Source organism: Petaurus breviceps, unplaced genomic scaffold (genome assembly GCF_028583685.1).
Source record: "Petaurus breviceps papuanus isolate PSGF00001 unplaced genomic scaffold, PetGlider_PUasm1.0 689, whole genome shotgun sequence".
Taxonomy (NCBI): domain Eukaryota; kingdom Metazoa; phylum Chordata; class Mammalia; order Diprotodontia; family Petauridae; genus Petaurus; species Petaurus breviceps.
This window is the reverse complement of record NW_027186458.1, coordinates 6,891,366-6,907,412: the sequence shown is the minus strand read 5'-3', so window position 1 is coordinate 6,907,412 and position 16,047 is coordinate 6,891,366. Positions and strand designations below refer to the sequence as shown.

Below are 16,047 nucleotides of genomic sequence, written 5' to 3'. Positions count from 1 at the left end.
CACACACACACACACACTCACACACACACTCACACACACACACACTCACACACACACACACTCACACACACAAAGGACTGAACACCTGCTTCAGGTCTTTTCTACCAACTTTCTTATCTGGCTCACAATCTCTTCTTCCAGGCCTTGTCATTATCCTTAAGAATTTAAGCTATTCATTTGGACAGCTCTCAATTCTGACAATTTCCTTCTTCACCCCCTCTAGCTACTATGGGTCCTCCCAGTATCAGAATTCTCTATCCTTTGGAATTAGCAATATCCAAATTTGGAACTTTGAAACCAACTTCTGTAACCACAACCTCCTATTCCATTCTCCCACCTAAACCAAACCCACTCATTGCCCTGTTATGATCCCTTGGTCCACCCTATTTTCTGCCCATTTCCCCAACTCTGGGTTCAGTTGCTTCTCTTCCTGGCCTTGACTCCACAGTCCATCTATTTATTGTCTCACCTTCTATTAGCCTGCAGCTTCTTTCCTGGGACCTTCTCCTGTTCCTGGCCTGGGAAGCCTTGGCCATCCCTACTCTCCAGTTTCTATACTCCTCCAGGGCTGCTGAATATCTAGGGAGAAAATCACAAGAACAAGCTAGCTTCAACCATGCCAAATTTGTCAACGGTCCTTACGATTGCTAATTCTCCTCCTTTAAACCCTGATCTGCCCTCCATGATTAGAGCAAAGGACTTTGCCTATTATCCCTGAGCAGACTGATGCCATCTGAAATAAGGTCCCTGAATCTGCCTCCTCTCTTCCTCAACATTTATAAAATGTGACACAAAGGTCTATATTCATACAAGTTTATTTTATTCTGCCTCTTCACCTGCCACCAAAAAGGGTCGTCTCCTTGCCAGGGCACTTGGCCTCCAGCTTCTATCTCTAGCTCCAAACTGAAGCTCTCATCCTAGAACTCCCAGCTTCTGGTTGGTGAACGTTCCCCTTATCATGCATGCCCGCTCACCATCTTCACCATGTATGGTCTTTGCCCATGTGCACCCCTAATTCTGACAATCAATGCTACCATTCCTGCAAAGGATAAACCAATTAACTGTCTGGCTGAGTAGCCCAGTCCATCTGCCTTTCAGGTACCGAAGTCAACTTCCTAAAGCAGAGATCTGTCCCTGTCACTGCTGTCCCCCCCTCCCCCCCACCATGCCTTCCCCCAACCAACTCGGGCTCAAAACCCGAAAGCCTGGTTTTAGACCAGCATCAGTATCACTGGTCACACTGCCTTCTGGACCTCTCTGCAGTCCCAGAGAGCCAATAAACTTCTTCTCCTCCATACTCTTTTGTCTCTGGGCTTTTCCTGACCCTGCTCTCTCCTGGTTCTCCTCCTGTCACACCATTCCTTCTCAGTCTCTTTTGCTGGGCTTTCCAAGCTTTGCCCATCAGCCCTGGGTGTCTGTCCTGGGCCCTCTTCACTTCTTCCCCTACATCACTTTCCTTGGTGATCTCATCAGTTCCTATGTTTCACCTATGTGGAGGCAGACGCTTCTCAGATATATTTGTCCACCCCTGACATCTACTTGCAGTCACATACCTCCAACTGCCTACTGGACATTTCAAACCAGCTATCTCACAGACATCTTATATGTGAAAACTGAATCCATCATCTCTGCCCCCAAACCCTCTCCTTTTCCCATCCCCCCTATTACCATCAAGGGCTTTGCCTTTTTCCCAGTCTCCCAGGATGGAATCCCATGAGTCATACTCAACCCCTCACTTTCTCTCACAGGCAATCAGCTGCCAAGCCTTATTATCCCTACCTTTTGGACCTCTCTCATATTTAGCCCAGTCTCTCCTCTGACCCTGACATGTCCCACACAGGCTTTTCACACCTCATGTGTGGGCTACCACAACAGATCTGCCCTGATTTTCCCCCAGCCCAGTCCATCCTCCATTCAGCCCTAAAACTGCTCTTCCTAAAATGTCCTTATCAACTCTGGTGGCTTCTACCACACCCAAGACTGTCTTTTTGGCTTGTATTTGCATCTACAGCACTTAGCCCAATGTCTGGCACATAGCACTTGATGGGGATTTTCATTCATTCATTCATTCATTCCTTTACAACTTCTCCAGGAATTAACTTCATCAGCCATACCCTCTCACCCCTATCTCTTCACAGGATCATCCCCATCTATCTACAAATATGTTCAAGTTTCTCCAATCCTCAGAAAATTAAAAAAAAAAAAGGTCTCCTTTAATCTACTACAGAGAGTTCCCAGCTCCTCTCTCTACTCTTCTTCATTTTTTTTTATGGGGGGAAGGCAGGGCAATTGGGGTTAAGTGACTTGCCCAAGGTCATACGGCTAGCTTTGTGTTAAGTGTCTGAGGCCGGAGTTGAACTCGGGTCCTCCCAACTCCAGGGCCAGTGCTCTATTCACTGTGCCATCTAGCCACCTCTCCTTTTCAGTTTACTCCCTCACTATCAGCACCATGTTGAACAATGGTGTCTATGCCCAACCCCTGGAGAGTGACATAAAAAGTGCCCTTGTGGTAGAACAGGGGGAGGTGAGTGGACTCTGGCACCCCAGGTGGCTTCAGGGGAAGATCTTAGCCAGGGTGAAGCCGATGGGAGGAGCAGGGCTACACTGCCCAGCTTCCTAGTTTGTCATTATTATTTGGGACTTGGTGAATTTATGAATGAGAAAATATTTATGAAGTACCTACTCAGTGCAAAGCTCTGCTTCGATGCCAGATTCAGCTGTTTCTATGTTGCTCAGTCACTGCCCAGGGCACAGTGCCCTTAGGCAATACTCTGCTGGATTCTCCCTCACACCTTACAGAAGGCGTCCATGGAAGGGTATGGCTCAAGCTGCCATCTCCCCTTCTCTTGTAGCTCCCCTCATCTGCAACCTCTGACATGCCCTCCTCTCAATGGGTCTGTTGTGAATGAGGAAATACTCTCCTCAGCCTTCACTGATCACTGAGCTGCACTTTTCCCAGAATCACTGGAACCCAGCTGGCCACTTGGTCTTGGACTTCTGAAAAGCTTGCTGCCCCTTTCCTCAAGGAGTCCTCAAAGTACCTCCCCAAAGAAATCAGCCTCTATTGCCTGTAGTCCCTTGGACCCCTAAATACCCTTGCCACATTCCCATCATCTCTTCTAGCTTCACGGACCTCTACCTTCTCATGGGACACTTTTCCCTGAAAGGCTTGCGGGGTATGGGCTGGTAGAATCCTCAGAGGTGCAGGGATAGCACTGATTGAGCCCCAGAGTGAAGGAAGTATGTACTCTTTCCCCCACAAGATGGTGGAGCCTAGAACAAAACCTCAGCTCCTCCACCCACATTACCACTCTGTTCACTACCCACTCTCAACCCCCTGCAATCCGGCTTCTATGCCTATTATGCACTGAGACTGCAATTACTGATCCTTAATAAATGCAGGGATTGCCCTTATTATATTAGGCCTGTTAGAGCATCATTTGGTTATGTATTGTTATATTGGGATTAAAAATGGAAAGGGGGAATATCGTGTATTAAACGTGTTCTTATCCTCATGGATCCCGTACTCAACCTTCAAGGCAGTATGCCAAGACTGCAGTTTTAGTCACCCATTGAAAACCAAGGCTTTTTTTTTTTTTTTAACTAATGTGTATAATTAAAATACACCCAGCTGCTGGTGTCTGTAGACCTTCCCAATTCAACTCCTAATTTAGGATTATCTACATTTCTAATGCAATTGTCTTTGGATTTTAAAGAATCACCTCTTTCAAGAAACTGACTTTCATTACCCCCTAGATAGAGCTGCAAGAGAAGGCAAGTCCCGTGGTAATTGTGTTTATAATCCTCTTAAAGGGGATATATTTAAAGCAAGAAAAAATATTCAATAAAGCCCTGGTCTGTCTTCTACATAAGCCTCCATTCAAAGCCCCCTCGGCTCTGTTTTCTCATCTGTGTGCTGTCTTTTGATGAGAATGCTATATTTAGATTTTTCCCCCAATGAGCCCTTGCATTCATTTATACTGAGATATATGTGCCCTCCATTGGTATAGCCAAGCTGTCATTAGTTTAGAGATGATCTCATGCACAACGAGCCATTAACAACAACAAAAAACCCCTACTTGCTCTCAAGTTACTGCTTGTGCCCTGTAATAGATCTAAATAGGGATCCTGGACAAATTTCTTCTCTTGTCTCATTGATTCCTCATTTTAAGAAATGCCAGGCCCATGTGTTCATCACAAATGACTATTTTATCTTTTGTAAATTCCTCCTCCTCCTTCTCCTTTCTCTGTCTCCACCTCCGCTCTCCCTCCCTCCCTCTCTCTCTCTCTCTCTCTCTCTCTCTCTCTCTCTCTCTCTCTCTCAGCAGAACAATATGAAACAGTATACTCCTACAAAACCCTGAAGTTCGCAAGCCAAGAGTCTGTTCTCTTCCAAGCATGATAAAAGTTCAAGTAAACAGAGGAAATAAGAATCTTAATTATGAGTAAGGAGAGAATAATTACAGTTTTTGCTTCAGTATATGTCTCTGTGCTTTTCAATAATTGCATCAGACATTGATTAAGCACCTACTGTGTGTAAAGCCCTAATGCAAAGGCTGGAGTAGTTACCGTGTTTAGATGTGGCCTGCATCTGTCCTCATGGAGCTCAGAGTCTCATAGAGAATAAAGAACAAACAGATAACCGTATTATATGTTAGGTAAGAAATGAATTAGGGAGATACAAACAAAATGCTGCGATGGGGCAGAGGTTGCTATTGACTTGGGTGGGAGGGGTAATCAAAGACCTCCTGGCAGATGGGTTTTGTTCTGGACGTTAGAAGGTAGGGTGGAATTCAACAAAGCCAAAAGAGCAAGGTCATTCCAGGCACAGAGGGTGGCCTGAACCAAGGCAAAGACGCAGGAGGTCGCCCTCAATGTTGGAGCAGGGGCATCATTTGCTCTTAGGTTGGTTGAGACTCAGGCCTGTTTGTCCCAGAAAGGTAACGGGAGCATCAGTGAGATTTATCTGGTTCAGACAATTAAGGGTCAGCTCACTGATAAAGGTTCCTGGTGGTCTGAGATGACCACGGCACGGACAGTCAGTACTGGTCAGGCTTGAGGGATTTCCCTCAGTCGATCCACCATGTCCAGTCTAGGCAGAGGAGAGGAGAGAAGCCCTAACTGAGACAAGGCTGTATCTTTGCTGAATCTCTTCTCTGTATTATTGTTGAAGAAACGTGTCTTTTTCAATACTATGTAGTCTAAAATCCTCTCATTTTGTTCCAATCCCAAGCCTGAATCACCAGATCAGACTGAGTCAGGCCTTGCCCACAACATCTGACATGATAAACAAAGCTGGTAAAGAATGACCTTGCAGCTGACCTTGTGGTGGGCATGGGAGAGGGGTGATGTGGAAGGAAGGGAGCCACATTTGAAAGGGTGGTCTGATGGAAGCCTGGGCCCTGTGGCCACCACACTTCTGCCTGTTCCTCCCTGCATTTGGTTTAAGGAGGCTGCCATAGGAAACCAGAGCAGCAGAAATAGCATAGAAAACTGTATTGCCACGGTCCGGGAAAAGAGTCTTCCCACCTTGGGGGGCTGGGTGGGGGAGGTGGCTTTCTGCTTAGGGGAGCAGAGGGAGGGTGGGTTTTTAGTAAGAACATCAGGAGGTTAAAGGAGAGATTTAAATAACTGATGAGGCACAAGAACAATGGTTGGTGGGGACTTTGGACTTTAGGGATCTCAAATGAGATTACTTTTGGAAAGTAAAATTTCTGAGAACAGCCTGATGAGGACTTCCTTTGTCCCTTTTTTTTTTTTGGAGGGGGGAGGGCAGGGCAACTGGGGTAAGTGACTTGCCCAAGGTCACATGGCTAATACGTGTTAAGTGTCTGAGGCCGGATTTGAACTCAGGGCCTCCTGACTCCAGGGCTGGTGCTCTATTCACCTAGCAGCCCCTCCTTTTTAGGTGGCTGAGACTGGGAGATGTGCACATGTAGCCCGATGAAGATGAATTCCCTTTGAAGCCAGCTCCACATCCACACACAAGATAGATCTGGTGGATTGTGTTGGATGGAGTGTGGACTTGTGCTGCCCCAGCATACCGGCCTCCCCCTATTCCTGATAAACAAGCTCCTGATGAAATCTGCCTTCAGAGTCAGGACAGGCAGCAGTGGCCCGCACAGCCAGTGGGGTGAGGTGCAGCACCAGCGTCCCATCTCCCTACACTTTCTGTGATGCCTGACCCCGCCGCATCCTTCCTCCTGTGTTTTCCTTCTTTCTTCCCTTCCACAGCACTACTCCTGCCCAAGGCTCCTACATCTCTAACTATTCCTTCTTCGTCTTCTTCCCTGCTTCCTCCTCCTCCTCTGACCTGCTAAGAGCTGGATACTCATCCCCCAAGTCTCTGTCCTTCCTTCTTCCCTTCCCTTTTCTCCATCTCCTTTGGCAATCTCATCTACTCCCATGAATTCAACGCATGTAAGTCTATAGATCCAGCTGTAGCCACTATCCCAAATTCCAGCCCTGTAATCCCACCTAGATGTTTGGCTGACATCTCAAACTCAACACAGTATGTCCAAGATGTCGTTAATTTTATTCCAAAACACAAAGACATATCCTTCCAACTAATTTCTTTATTTCTACTGATGATACTACAATGGGTATTTGGACAGATCCAGAGGAATTTCCTGCAGACAGGGCAAGATGTTTGAATACTAGCTAAACATTCTGGGAAACATAGTCCTATTTGCAACTTTTTCTGCCCTGGGGGCAAAAGGGAAATTATGTTGTACACCTTAGAACTGAAGAGTGTGGGACTATGTAGAAAGAGAGACAGACAGACAGATAGACAGAGACAGAGAGAGCAATGAGGACAGAAAGACACAGAGAGATGGAGGGGGGTAAAGAAAGTAAGAGAGAAAGGAAAGAAGGAAGAAAAAGAGAAGAGAAAGAGGGAGAAAAAAGGAAGAAAGAGAGAGGAAGAGAGGAAGGAAGAAGGAAGGGAGAGAGAATTGGGAAAGAGTGGATCCTGAGCAGCCAAAGCAAGTGGCTAGTTTCCCCACCCTGCAGCAGAGCTCAGCAGTAACAGTCACTACTGTTTTATTTCCCAAGTCGCTGTTCTCAGCGGGGGGGGGGGGGGGGGCCCACAGGGCAGGGAGACAGGCAGATTGTGGATGAGGCTGAGGGCATCCAGGCTCTTCATGTCCAACAATAGCAGGGAATCCAAGTCTAGGACCTTGCCTGCAGTCATGAAACCAGGAAACTGAGAGAGGGAAGACCCCCTTTCTTCTAATCTCTCTACTCTGTCACCCCACTGTCATGTCAAATGGACATTTAGACCTAATGCCTTCCTTTAAGGTTTTTTTTTTAATATAGTCTTTTATTTTCCCCCAATTACATGTAAGAACAATTTTCGATATTTGCTTTCAAAACTGAGTTGTAAACTCTCTCCCTTCCTGCCCACCCCCTTCACTGAGAAGGCAAGCAATTTGATAGAGGTTATTAAGTTGTTTTTAAGTCTGCTTTCTCCGGCTAGATGGTAGGATTAATTCCGACTGTTGTCTGTTTATGTCTTTAATCACACGCTAACTGCACAAACCATGCTGTCTCTGAAGGGGCTTAGAACATAAAATGTAATCAGCTAGAAATCTCTTTGTTTTCCAGCTTGGTGGTTTAGCTGTCACCTAAGGGTTTACAAACTGATAGTGATTTCTCTATCTCTGTTATTAACTCCATAACTCTCCCAAAAGGAAGAACCTTTGGAGCTCTGGGCCTGTTCTTTCTGATCCTTTGACTGGTTCTTATGGCCCTAGAGAGCATGATGCGTTGGGGCTTGGAGGTTAACATGAAGCTCTCCAAGTCTATATTCAGAGAAGGGTAGAGGGAGGGAAGGGGTGATAGGGAAAGCTCCACCCAAAGCCACCCGCCCCTGGGCTGCCTGGGGGACAGGCCTGCCCTGGGTGGAGGACCTTGTTCTAGCCTTTCCTGGCTGAGGGTCCTGAATTGAGTTCAGCCTCTGGTCAGTCCTCTTTGCTCTCCATAGTGACACCTAGTGGCTACTTTCCCACCAACCTCCCAGTCCCCCTCATTCTCCCAATTTTCAGGTTATTTCTGATCCTTTCTTTTCTCTCTTCTCCTGTATTCCTAGTTCTTTTGACCCCACTTCCACAATACGACCCCCACTACTAAGAGCCCTTACTGACTGTTCACCTACAAGAGAGGTTCTTTTTTTTTTTTTTTTGCTTTTTGGAGGGGAGAAGGCAGGGCAGTTAGGGCTAAGTGACTTGCCCAAGGCCACATGGCTAGTAAGTGTTAAGTATCTGAGGCCAAATTTGAACTCAGGTCCTCCTGACTCCAGGGCCGGTGCTCTATTCACTGCCACCTGGCTGCTGCCAGAAGAGAAAAAATGATAGATGATAGATAACTGCTCCTGGCATACACTAGGGACCGAATAAATGTGTATTAGTGCATCGATTTCAATATAACTGATTTCCTGTGTAATCCTATGTAGTTGGCATATTGGATATTACTTATGTATTTATGGATGATGGATTCCTGATCTTATTCTGAGAAAGGTCCAGAAGCTTTCCCAGACTGCCAAAGGGTTTCACCATGTGCGCGCGCGCACACACACACACACATGCACATACCACACACATGCACACACATGTGCACGTACACACCACACACCTGCGCACACACATGCATACACGCACACACACATGCGCACACATGCACACACACACACACACACACACCCAGGTTAATACTCCTTTGACCTAGAAGGGTGTAACAACCTTCTTAATGTTCTTCCTGCCAGTGTGGAGAATGACCAGGTCAGAGTCCAAAGCACTTGTGTCATGGATGAGAATGGCCTGGGGGCACTTCGAGGTCCTGTGATTTTTCCAGAACAACTGGGTTAAGAGGTGGGAAATTGCACCCAGGTGTGCCCGGAATTCCAATTGGTCATTCCAAGGATGACCTCTTTCTCCACTAGACCAGGCTGGCTGGCTTCTGTACCTAACCCCATTCTCACTCTCTCTGCAGTATTAGGCTTAAGTGGCCCATTTGCAGCTTGAAAGGGGTTATCACTTGAGCATTTGAAGCTTAGAAAGGGTGTGAGTCTGGCTAGCTTTTACTTTTGACTAAGGAAAGATAAAGAGCTCTGTTTTGGACAAGTTTAGTTTAAGGTATCTACAGGACAGCCAGTTTGAGATATCAGAAAGGCAAGGGGAGATGAAAGACTGGAAGTCAGTAGAAAGTGTGGGGCAAGATGGGGAGATGGGAGAATTGTCAGCATAGAGACAGCCTTTAAATCCATGGGAGGATCCCCAAGTGAAGTGGTACTGAGGGAGAAGAGAAGAGGGCCCAGGACGGAGCCCTGAGGGACCTGATCTGAAGGAGGCTCTGGCTGAGGAGACAGAGAAGGAGCCATCAGAGAGGCAGGAGGAGGACCAGAGCAGCAGTAGGGGCCAAAGCGCATCAGCACCAAAGGCTGCAGAGAGGTCCAGGACAAGGAGGACTGAGAAAAGGCCACTGGTCTTGGCCACCAAACTGGCAGGGGGAGTTTCTAAAGTTCTCTATTTTGATGCAATCACAGGTCTGGTCCCTAACCCAGCCCTCACCTTGTTAAGCTACTTAGTTATGTTAGTAGAATCAAACACCAGACATTTCATCAGGTCATAGGATGGGAAGGGACTTTGGAGATGGTAGTTCAATAGGCACATTTGACTGAGGAGACTAACACTCAGAGAGAAGGGAAATGACTTACCCAGGGTCACACAGGTACTAAATGGCAGAGTCTGGTGCTTCCAAAACCAGTGATCTCCCCAGAATGGAGGGTTACCTCTCCTCCAGTTTTGATGAGGAAACAGAATGGAAAGATAAGATGAGCAGCCCCAAATTAGCCAGCCAAGTCTCGTGTAAACGCGGACAACCAGCCAAGTCTCGTGTAAACACGGACAACCAGCCAAGTCTCGTGTAAACACGCACAACCAGCCAAGTCTCGTGTAAACACGCACACACATGATTGCTTTAGACTCAGGACACAAGAATTTGATTTAACTAAAGTCAGTGTTTGTCTTGTAAATCAAAGGTAATTTCTCATTTAAACAAATTCTTGTTATTCTATTTACAGCATCGTTATTCGTTATATCAACATCGTCTGCATTAGTGCTTTTTAAAGTGTGGCTGGAGAACACACCGAGACCCTTTCTGGGCATCTGGGGGTGAAAAACTACTTTCATAATAATATTAAGATACTTTAATTTCCAATATGGTAAATATCAGGGGATATTACCCACATAAACAAAAGCCCTTTGGGATCCTCAATTATTGTTAAGAGTATAATGGGGTCCTGAGACCAAATAGGCTTGAGAACCACTGGCCTAGAGGAAAAAAATGATCATATTTCTCCCTCTCATAGTAGTTTCCTATAGGATTTGGCTCATGCAGCTGATTTTAAGAAGGCTATGTGTAAAATTCATGATTACTGGCAGAAAATGAGTTTGAAATTCTTTCTGAAATCAGATTTGTGACTACTATGGAAGCATATTTTTAAAAAAGCCTTTTAGTTTCTCAAGAAATATTAAATAATATTCTTCTAAAACCCTTTCCAGACTTTTTGCTTTAAAAACGTAGGAAGAACAAAAGTTATGACCTTCCTTTGAAAGAGGTAAGGATGATGATAATCAAATTAAACTTTCACCTTCCTATTCCCCAAAGTGATTGGTGCTATGACCACCTAACAACTGTCTGCTTCTGAAATTCAAGGTCAAAATCTTGATCACAGAAAGGAACTGAAGACAAGTGATCTGGGAAGGAAAGTGGCAATAATTATTATGTGATATTAACCTCCACCTTGGTTGTGTGTGTGTGTTTAACATATTATGGTCTTTTTCTTGTTCAAGATTCCTATACATATGATTTTTAGTCTTCCTGGGGGACTCTGCCAGTTTGGACAGCTCTCTCTCTTTCACGCTTGAAATAGCTTAGCTATAGATTAACATTAAATTCAATAAGATGGTCTCTGGATGACTTGAGCCTAAAGCACAGAATACATTATTACTGTTGTTTCCCTTCGAAACAGCCAAAGTAGCACTTCCATCTCCTCATCTCCAGTGTCTTTTTAAGTGCTAGATGTGCTATCAACAAAGAACAGGGCTCTTTATGCAGTTTCTCTATTTTAAAAGATGGATGGTTGGTCAGCTTGCCTTCCTGCAAGAGACTCCATTAAGCTCTATTAAAGACTCACTTTCTATTTATGCTGTGGCCTTGTCCTCTTATGTCGAAAACGCACATTCCAGGAATACCATTTAAAAATCTACACTGGAGACAATTTTGTCAGACTTAGCCAACATATGACTCCATAAGCTGATGCTTAGAAAATGATTCTCTGTATTTGTCCATTATCTCAAAGGGGCCAACGCTGGAGAGCCAGACTCTGATACTGTCATTGTGTCATGGATCTGGGGCTCCAAATACAATCTGTGGAGAACTAGACACTGATGGTTGGGCCTGGCCGGTGTGGAGCTTCCTGCCCACTCCTACCCCTACCCCCAGCAGAATAACTCTGTTCATGGGGAATGGAGGGAAGGTGGGGAGGCAAGAAAGGGGGTGGAGATTTCTCCATCCAGACTGAAGAGGGCCATTTTCATCCTTCTTCTCCGTCAAATAGCCAGGGAAGGTTTTGTTGCCACCATGAAAGTGGAGGTTTAGTAAAGGCCTTAGGAGGGGGTTAATGACCTGAGAACGAAGAGATTAAATGGGCCTGGGCTGGGCCTGTGGCATGGTGAGTCAGGGCTTGGGCATATGGGCTGAGGTGAGCCAAGGCAGGGCTCCATCAGATTCCTCTGCCTACCAGACAGACAGGCAGGAATCAGCCAACCAGGCTCTCGGAAGCCAGGGCTGGGTCATCTCTGGGCTATTTGGAAAGGCTTCGAGGGGCTCCCTTACCAGTGGAGGGAGACAGGATTGTCTGCTGGTCCAACTGCAGCATCACGGAGATCAGGCTTTACTGTTGACTTGTCTAGGTAATAAGGACTGAGAGCAGGCCAAGTGGATAGAAAACAAAGGCCTCCTTAGCTTTCTTTTTTGTTTGCTTTAAATTCTTCTGCACACTAAGCCAGAGAAGATCCTGCAACTCCCTAGGAGTCTCTAATCCTAAATTAAATGAGGACCTAATTCAGATGGTATAGAGGATTGATTTTACTTGGATTAAGACCAGAGTTCAAATCCTGCCTCAGACACTTACCAGCTCTGTAAAATGAAGGTAAAAATAGATAATACTTATAGAGTGCTTTGAAAACCTTGAAGTCTAGCTCTGTGAATGCTAGGTATTGTTCTCTGGGGACAGCTAGGTGGAACAGTGGTTAGAACACTGCACCTGGAGTCGCGCCTGGGGCCCTGGGCAAGTCACTTAACTTGATTTGCCTCGGTTTCCTCATCTGCAAAAGGAACTGTAGAAGGAAACAACCCCCTCGCCCCCAGTGTCTTCGCCAAGAAAACCCCAGATGGGGTCACCAAGAGTCAGACGAGTCAGACAAGACTGGATAACAACTGAGCCATAACACTTAACCCTTATTGGAAGCGGAAGTGGTCTCTAGGGTCGCATTTCAGTTCACCTCTACCCTGCACTGACTCCTCCAAGATGCGCGCCTTTTCTTCTCCTGAGTTAGACGAGGCCCTTGAGCTTTCTCCTGTTGGCTCTCCTTGCACATGCAGAAGCTTCCCTTGTCAGCTCCATTCAAAGGACCCGGCACTTCCGAACCTCTCAAATCCCCAAAGTCACTTCCAGGCCTGGGTCTGTACACTTTGAGAACGACAGCCATCCAGCTAAGAAAGGAAACACAAAATAGAAAATGCAGTGTGTGTGTGTGTGTGTGTGTGTGTGTATGTGTGTGTGTGTGTGTGTGTGTGTGTGTGTGTGCCTCAGGCATAAGTTCACCTTGTCAAGTCCATCCTCCATGTGAGAGCCGATGGCACATTTGGGGAGGGGGGGAGCACAACCCACCTTCCTAGACCCTTAACAAAGAGTCTAGAACACAAGGATCTTTCATTCTATTGCATCTGACATGAACATATATAACTCTAAACACAACACAGTTTAGGGAGGAGGGGTGCTAGGGGATGGAGGCTGCAGAAAGGCTTCATGGAGAAAGGTGCTTGAGCTGAATTCTGGAAGCAGCATGAGATCGAGGGGAAGGAGAGCTGCATTCCAAGCTGTTCAGGGCAAGACAGAGAGAATGCCATAGGGAAGGAGTGCCCAGTTGGCCAATATGGCTGGGCTACAGAATGCAGGAAGGGAAAAACATGTAAGAAGTCTGGAAAGATGGGCTTTCCCCAGCGGGAGCTGCTTGCCCCCAACCAGCAGTCGGTCTACAAAAATGACTAGTTCTTGTTCTGGCTACATTGTTGAGATCATTGAACCGCAAAAGCAAATGAGGAATGGGAGTAGAGACACAGAAAAGGGCATCTGCCAGACTGCAATCCCAACTAGTGCTTTTGGTTCACTTTCTATCATCTACCACTCTCCACTCAACTTCGATTAGCTAGCACCTAAAATGGTCCCTTCTTTATGCTCTGTCGCCGCCTGTAGTTCATGCCCAGGTAGCCCCTTTCTTTTTCCTTCGAACACTAAATGACATCCAGGTCCTCTCCCAACCCACCTTTTCTGCTGTTGCCAAAATAGTCTTTCTTACCCCAGTGTGGTGCTCAGCTATCCTAATTGGTGACTACCTCTCCCAGAGCATTATTACCAAGCTCTGTTAGCAACCCAAGACCTTGGAAATCAAGCCCTTATCAGAGATATTTGATGCAAGCATTTTTCTAGTGTCCTATTTTCTTAGTTGAACAGATTTGGTCAGCACAAAAGCTTTTTAACCTTATGCAATCAAAATGATGTGTGTGTGTGTGTGTGTGTGTGTGTGTGTGATTTCTGGTTAAGAACTGTCTTGATAGCTGTCGCTGTGAATGTTTCCTAATCTTGTTCTCATTTTGTCTTTTACGGTGCGAGCTTGGATATTCAGGCACATGTCCGTGTTGAGTTTATTGTGGTATATAGTCTAAGCTGGTTAGATCTCTTTTTCTGGGTAGAATTTCTGCCAAACAGCTTTCCAGTTTTCCTAATTCTTTTTGTCAAGTATGGAATCGTTCTCCCAAGTACCTTATGCCCTTAGCTGTGTCAAACACTAGGTTATTGGGTTCAATCGTGCCTGATTCTTCCTTATGTAGCCTGTCCCACTGATTTGCTTCTCCATTTCTTAACCTGTATTAAATTGCTCTGATGATTATTGCTTTTTGGTAGAGCGTGAGATCTTGAATTCTCCTTTCACCCCTCCTTCTTTCTTGGCAGCATTTCCCCCGATCTGTTCTCTCTTACAGGCTGCTGTACAGATTCTAAGACGAGAGAAGGGATTTCACGCCAGCGGACAAGGCTGGACCTTGGAGGGTTTCCTTGGGGAACAGCCGGAGGGCGCGTCGGGCGCCTCAGAGACACTGGGGGCGCACTGCGGGGTCGGCATCTTTGGGGGACTGAGCCGCAGTCCCAAGCCGCGGTTGCTGGAAAGATGATGGTGTCCTCGGCAGAGAGACCCCGGGGGCGGACCAGGGGCTCGGGAAGGAGGCAGGGGGCTGCATTCGGAGCTCGAGGCGCCACTAGACGCAGGGCTGGATTCCAAGAGAAATGGGGGCCGGACAGACGGCGTTGTCTGTCTGTCACTTACATCAGCATTTATGGAGCAAGCGCTGCAGACCCCACGCCGAAGGACACCCCTGGCGGTCACGACCTGGGGGCCTTGGAAGGACGGTGTCGGCCCCCCCCACGCCCGGATCTCTGGGGCTCATAAAGCAGGGGCCCCGCCCCGCCTACACGAGGGCTTTCCTGGCCCGCACAGCCTCCGCGGGAGCTCCAGCGCAGCAGGGGGGCGGCCGCGGCGGGGTCTGGGGCCACCGGCCCCGCCTCCCAGTGCCGGGGCCGGCCCCGCCTCCAGAAGGGGCGGGGCTTCTGAGGCCCAACTCCTCCCCGTACAGCGGGGGAAACTGAGGCCCACAGGGATGGGCCCACGTGCCCGGGGGTCCGGAGGTGGAGGGCTGGGCCGCGCGGAGAGGACGCTGGCCCGGGAGGGGGGCCGGGATGGTCAGCGCTGAGCCCCCGGGCCAGAAGCCAGCGGGGGGAGGGGCCAGGTCCGCCCCGGGACGCGCCCCCCAGAGAGGGAGGGGGAGAGGCGGGAGGAGAGTCTCGGGATTCGCGCTCCGGCCCCGCCCCCGACGGGTGACGTCACGCCACCGCGACGCCCCAACGCCGGCGAGGTCGTGGGGAGGAGGCGGGACTTCCTGGACCGGAAGCGACGAGCCCAGGAGCGTGGAGGGAGCGGGTCGTTGGGGCCGGACCTCAGAAAGGACGCGGGCCGGGGGAAGCTGAGCCTCGGGGAACTGCCCGTCGCGGAGGGAGGCTGTGCGAGTCTCCCTCGCTGTCCTGGCCCTGGGAGAAAAGCGGCGGCCGGGACATGGACAGCCGCCTCCAGGAGATCCGCGAGCGGCAGAAGCTGCGCCGGCAACTCCTAGCCCAGCAGGTGAGCGCCGGGGTGGGGGCGCGAGGCGGCTGTGCCCGTACACGCGGCCGCTCGCGCATGCCCGCTCTGCGCATGCCCGCCTCCTTGCCCGCTGCGCGCATGCCCGCTGTGCGCCTGTCCGCCGTGCGCATGCCCGCCCCGCCCCTCGCTCCGCTAGGGCTCTTGTCCTGGGTCCTGCTTCCTCGCGGGAGCCTCGGCCCCGCTGCCCGCCCCCTCCCCCGGGAGGCCCTCCCTGATCTAGCTTCGCAGCCGGCCTCCGCACCCTGGCTGAGTCCACCACGCCTTTGAGCCTCAGTTTACGGCTCTGTAAACAAGGAACAAGCGAGCCCAGGGCGGAGGCCCAGGAGACCCGCCCCTAACACCCCCCCCCGCCCTGGGACCCGGGGCTTCACCCCGCCACACGGCGGGGCTAGAGAGTGGGGGAGCGCAGCGGGGGTCCGGGGGAGGGGCTGCAGGGGGAGCGCAGCGGGGGTCCGGGGGAGGGGCTGCAGGGGGGAGCGCAGCGGGGGTCCGGGAGGGGACAGCTCAGCGGGGG

At 48.8% G+C, this 16,047-nt stretch overlaps 1 protein-coding gene and 1 long non-coding RNA gene across 3 annotated transcripts in view; one reads left to right on the top strand and one right to left on the bottom strand.

Moving 5' to 3' along the window:
• Window positions 1-9,995: 9,995 nt before the first annotated feature.
• On the bottom strand, window positions 9,996-14,881 carry LOC138174588 (uncharacterized). Its single transcript, XR_011171777.1, has 2 exons — window positions 14,105-14,881; window positions 9,996-12,774 (listed from the first exon to the last, which is right to left on the bottom strand). It is a non-coding gene; the product is annotated as an uncharacterized lncRNA (long non-coding RNA).
• Window positions 14,882-15,243: 362 nt separating this feature from the next.
• Window positions 15,244-16,047, top strand: part of METTL14 (methyltransferase 14, N6-adenosine-methyltransferase non-catalytic subunit) — a 33,051-nt gene continuing 32,247 nt past the window's right edge. For both annotated transcript variants that reach the window (XR_011171776.1, XM_069104903.1), the window contains exon 1: window positions 15,244-15,512. Coding sequence is in view for 1 of the 2 variants with exons in the window: in XM_069104903.1 (XP_068961004.1) it covers window positions 15,447-15,512 (66 nt within the window). In the remaining variant the exon portion in view is untranslated. The remainder of the gene's footprint in view (window positions 15,513-16,047) is intronic.